Source organism: Ipomoea triloba, chromosome 4, assembly GCF_003576645.1.
Source record: "Ipomoea triloba cultivar NCNSP0323 chromosome 4, ASM357664v1".
NCBI lineage: Eukaryota > Viridiplantae > Streptophyta > Magnoliopsida > Solanales > Convolvulaceae > Ipomoea > Ipomoea triloba.
In genome coordinates this window covers 31034048-31039006 of record NC_044919.1, presented here as the reverse complement: position 1 = coordinate 31039006, position 4959 = coordinate 31034048, and the positions used below count along the sequence as shown (strand labels likewise).

The 4959-nt window shown below is 34.6% G+C and overlaps 1 protein-coding gene across 1 annotated transcript; it reads left to right on the top strand.

Moving 5' to 3' along the window:
• Positions 1 to 216: 216 nt before the first annotated feature.
• LOC116017592 (probable glucan endo-1,3-beta-glucosidase A6) lies at positions 217 to 2550 on the top strand. The gene is made up of 3 exons (XM_031258203.1): positions 217 to 306; positions 389 to 1684; positions 2373 to 2550. Exons 1-3 carry the CDS (start codon positions 252 to 254, stop codon positions 2408 to 2410), a joined length of 1389 nt encoding a protein of 462 aa, XP_031114063.1. The 5' UTR covers positions 217 to 251; the 3' UTR covers positions 2411 to 2550.
• Positions 2551 to 4959: the final 2409 nt, after the last annotated feature.

Genomic DNA, 4959 nt, shown 5'->3' with positions numbered 1-4959 from the left:
TGTATGTATGAACAATTCTAACTCAGTTGGTGTGAGCGGTCGTACATTCTCAATCTTTAAGAAATGTCCAATTAAAACCTCTCTATGAAAAAATCTGGTAAGCATTTTGTTTCTTAATTGGGCAAACTTATACCAACATAAATTAGATCAAGTTGATGATATAATATTTCCCACATTCCCTATATTTTGCAGGCTTTTGTGTAGCATGGCAGCAGGAGCAGCCACATCAAAGAGATTCACACCAGGAAAAGATGGGCCTCTTCTTCCATCTTCTTCTCTTCCTATTGGCCATAGCTTCTTTCTCCGGTAAGCTTCCCAGGTTTAAGATATACTGATGCAATCATTTGTGAACATTCCTGATTCTTCTGTGTTTTTTGGTTTGGTACAGAAACCTCGTCTGCAAACCTAGGAGTCTGCTACGGCCAGCTCGGCAACAACCTCCCAACTCCCAACAAATCCGCGGAGCTTCTCCGGCAACTCAACGTTTCCCACGTCAAGATCTACGGCGCCGACCCACAAATCCTAAACGCCCTAAAAGGCGTTAAAATACACGTCTTAATCATGGTCCCCAATGACCTCCTCCCCAACATTTCCTCGGACCAAAAACTCGCCGACGCCTGGGTCGGAAAAAACGTCGCCGTTTTTTACCCGGCGACCAAGATCCGATACGTCCTCGTCGGCAACGAAATCCTCAGCCCCTGGAACAACGCCTCTATCTGGCCCCACCTCGTCCCCGCCATGCGCAGAATCAGATCGGCTCTCAAGAAATCCGGGCTGGCGAAAATCAAGGTCGGAACTCCGGTCGCCGTTGACATGGTGGACTCGGTTTTTCCGCCGTCAAACGCCACGTTTCGCCGCAACATTTCCGACGTCATGGTCGACATGTTGCGCTTTCATAAGCGGACAAAATCCGTGTTTTTCGTCGACTTGTACACTTACTTCCCCTGGGTCGATCAGTTCAAGGAAATTGACCTCGATTTCGCGCTGTTAGAGCCCGGAAATGTTACCTATTCGGATCCCGGGTCCGGGTTCAAGTACACCGACTTGCTGGATGTGATGATTGACGCCGTTATATATGCCATGAAGCGGGTCGGGTTCCCGGACATACCGTTATTCCTGGCGGAAACGGGCTGGCCCAACGGCGGAGATATCGATCAGATTGGCGCGAGTGTTCGCAACGCCGCCACGTATAACCGGAACGTGGTGAAGAAGTTTACAGCGCAACCGCCGGCCGGAACTCCGTTAAGGCCGGGCGTGGCAATGCCGGCGTTGATCTTTGCATTGTATAACGAGAATCGAAAGCCGGGTCCGGGTACGGAGAGGCATTTCGGGCTGTTGTACCCGAACGGGACCAACGTGTACGATATAGATTTGTCGGGTCAAACCCCGGAGCCGACTTACACGCCGTTGCCGGAGCCGACTAACAACGAGCCGTATAAGGGGAAGACATGGTGCGTGGTGGCGAGAACGGCTAACCAGACTCAACTGGCGGCTGCAGTGGCTGAGGCTTGTAAGCAAGGGAGTCGGACCTGCAAAGCGATCCGACCCGGCGGAAAGTGCTACAAACCATATTTGACTATTCTACATGCAAACTACGCCTTTAGTTCTTATTGGGCTCGATTTCGAAAGTCCGGAGCCTATTGCTATTTTAATGGGCTTGCAGTCCAAACTACAAAGAATCCAAGTAAGTTTCTCAACTTTCAAAACATTTTTGAAAAATAACATCTATAGCTCTTCGATTATATACTCGTCAATCGTTAAATAACTTTAGCTCCTTAAAAGTGTCTAATTCATCCTTCAAGAAAGTAAATCTATCACCCTAATAATAACTAAATGACTAAATCTACACTTCAACTAATTGAAATACTAAATTTACATCTCAGTCACAAATAATATACGGAGTAGTATTAAAATTACAATTTTCTCAAATATTTTCAATTATGAGAGTATTAACAAGCTAGCAAAGGTATATTTTAAATTAAGAGTTAATTACCAAAATAATTTTTTGACTATAGCGAAATTACTAATTTAGTTCTTGACTTTATTTTTTTTTACCAATTAAGTCTCTTAACTTTAAAAATTTTAAACGAAATGATCCATTAACTTAATTGGTCAAAAAAATAGTTAATTACTAATAATCGGTAATTTTGTTATAGACAAGTGACCATTTCAGTAATTAACTCTTAAATTAATATGGTGTGTAAAAAATGTCATATTTTTAAAATAAAAACTAATAATGGTATATTTATAATATTTATAAATTATGTAAGTGATTGAATATCTTCTTTTTAAAAAAATTAGAAATACATTAATTTTTACTTATGATGTTGTATATTTTTTAAAAAATATTATATTGGTTTTTTTTTTCATAGGTTATGGATCGTGCAAGGTTCCCAGTGTTAACATTTGAGAAAAGTTAAGGTAGGAGGCATCTATCCCAGTATGAATGCAGGATGATAAATTTTTAATAAATTATATTGCGTTAACTTTCATCACTACGATTTTGACTATCTTGTTGTCATCATTTAGATATTGACGTTTCCATCTTAATATTCAGTGCCTCATTTGATACATTTGAATTTGTTAATTTATCCACAAGTAAATCATTAAAAAAATAATAATAACAACGATAAATGATTAAAAACATTAATCCACAAAACATTATTGTTTTCCAAATTGTCCACTAGTTCCAAACGATTGTTGCACATTCTTTTAATTTCCAAATTGCCACGCCATTATAGATTTATAGTGACCCACTTAATGAGGATTTATAGTGACCCACTTATTGAGACTAATTATGTTTATGTTAGGTAAATAGACGGTTCAGAAAAATATTTGATTGGGGGCATAGTTCAAATGACTTTAGAAATATCATTGACAAAATATCAAATATCCATAATATGGTTCAAATATAAAATATATTATAAATTACAATACAATGTTTATGATATACTACATGATAGTTACGGACGGAGCCAAAACTATACCAGGTGAAATTTTAAAACACTTTGAAATGCTATAAAATATTTATGACAAAAATATGAAACATAATCAATTAGATAGATAAAATAATTTAAATAGAAAAGGCATTATACTCGTAAATACTTTAATTTTAATTTTCTTTTAGTTAAATCAACTTCAAATTTTTCTAAATTAATTCAAATACAATGAAGTATAATATAAACCTGTGGACTACATTAGCTAAATCACTGACCAAAAAGTAGAGTTCAAAAATATGTAATTTATTGAAGGGTTGGAGTTGGAACTTTGGAAGAGCTAAAATAAAGAAAATAAGTTAAAACATACAAAAGTGTTTGCTAGTGGGATTTAATCCCATGACATTACATATCATATCATGTACAAGGTTACAACCATCTGAGTTACTAAGATTCATAGTAATTTGTACATAAATTTTAATTTTATATATCATTGTAGATCCGTCCATGGTTGGGTAAGATTTTAAAGGGTGACAAAATTTTTTATCATATTTGATGCAATTAAAAATCATTCAAATAACATAATGTATAACCATGAATTGTATATCATGCCATCGGACACATCTCGATAAGAGTAAAAAATTTTACATATAATTTTTATTATTGATCAATCGTATTTACAAAGTACTAGAAGATATTTATTTATAATGATACAATAGATAGCCCTAACTAAAGTAGGACTGAAAAAAGTAGAGTTTATAATGAGTTTAAATTTCAAAGCTGATAAAATATATATAGAGTTCTAATACTTCCATCAAGCTAAAAGGTTTTCTAGAGAGAACATTAAGGTTGTCCTTAGAAGATTGAATATAATAGTGAAGGGAGGTTTCGTGAAAATGTTTGCAAATTGATCATTTTGTAGAGATGTAGTTTACTTGTAACTCTTTTGATGCTACTTTTGTCACGAACAAAGTGGTAGTCTATTTCTACATGCTTAGTTTGGTAATGAAAAACAAGATTTGTACATACATACGTAGCACCGAGATTATCACACCAGAGTCGATATGGTTTTGCTACTGTAAGTCCAAGTTCACGAATGAGAACAACTAACCATTTACTTCTGCTATGACTTTGTATTCTTCTTTAATTTGTTGATGATCTAGTCACTGTCTTTTGCTTGTGACAAGCCCAAGAGATTAAATTTTTGTCAAGACAATAAAATCACTAGTTGATCAAACTACAAAGAATCCTAAGTTCTCAACTTTCAAAATATTTTTAAAAAATGACATTTTTTGCCCTTCGATTATACTCATTAATCGTTAAGTAACTTTAGCTCATCAATTATTTTCAACACAAATTTACTCTTTCCATTATTATCAAAGTGTCCAGTTCAATCATTGAGAGACTAAATTTATAATTCTAATAACAACTAAACGAGTAAATTTACACTTAAAATAATTGAAATACTTTTTTTTTTAATACTATTGACTCTGTTACAGTGTAGTATCTGTTCATACATACTTGAAATAATTGAAATACTTAATTAGTACATTTACATCTTAGTCACAACTGGTAGATTAAAAATACAATTTTTCAAATATATTCAATTAATTGGAATCAACGAGCAAATAAAGGATAATTTATCGCACAAGTGAATCATAAAAAACAACAATAAATGATTAAAAACATTAATTCATTCAACATTATTATTTTCCAAATTGTCCACTAGTTCCTAACGATTGCTGCACATCCTTTTCCAAATTGCCACGCCCATTTTCTATTAATGCACAACGTATAGAAACTAGAAAGTGAACGCACACATTGAAACTAATCGTATTTATGTTGGGTAAGACCTCAAAGAGTTACAGAACACTTAAATATGTAAGTGTTTGAAAAATGATTTATCAGCCAAAGTTTGATTTGTTTCACCGGTCAAATAACTAATATGTGTGTTTGATAAACAACTTTTTAGCTTTGCTTATTGGTGCCAATAACTTAAAAATGAAAAAGCTCGACTTATTGC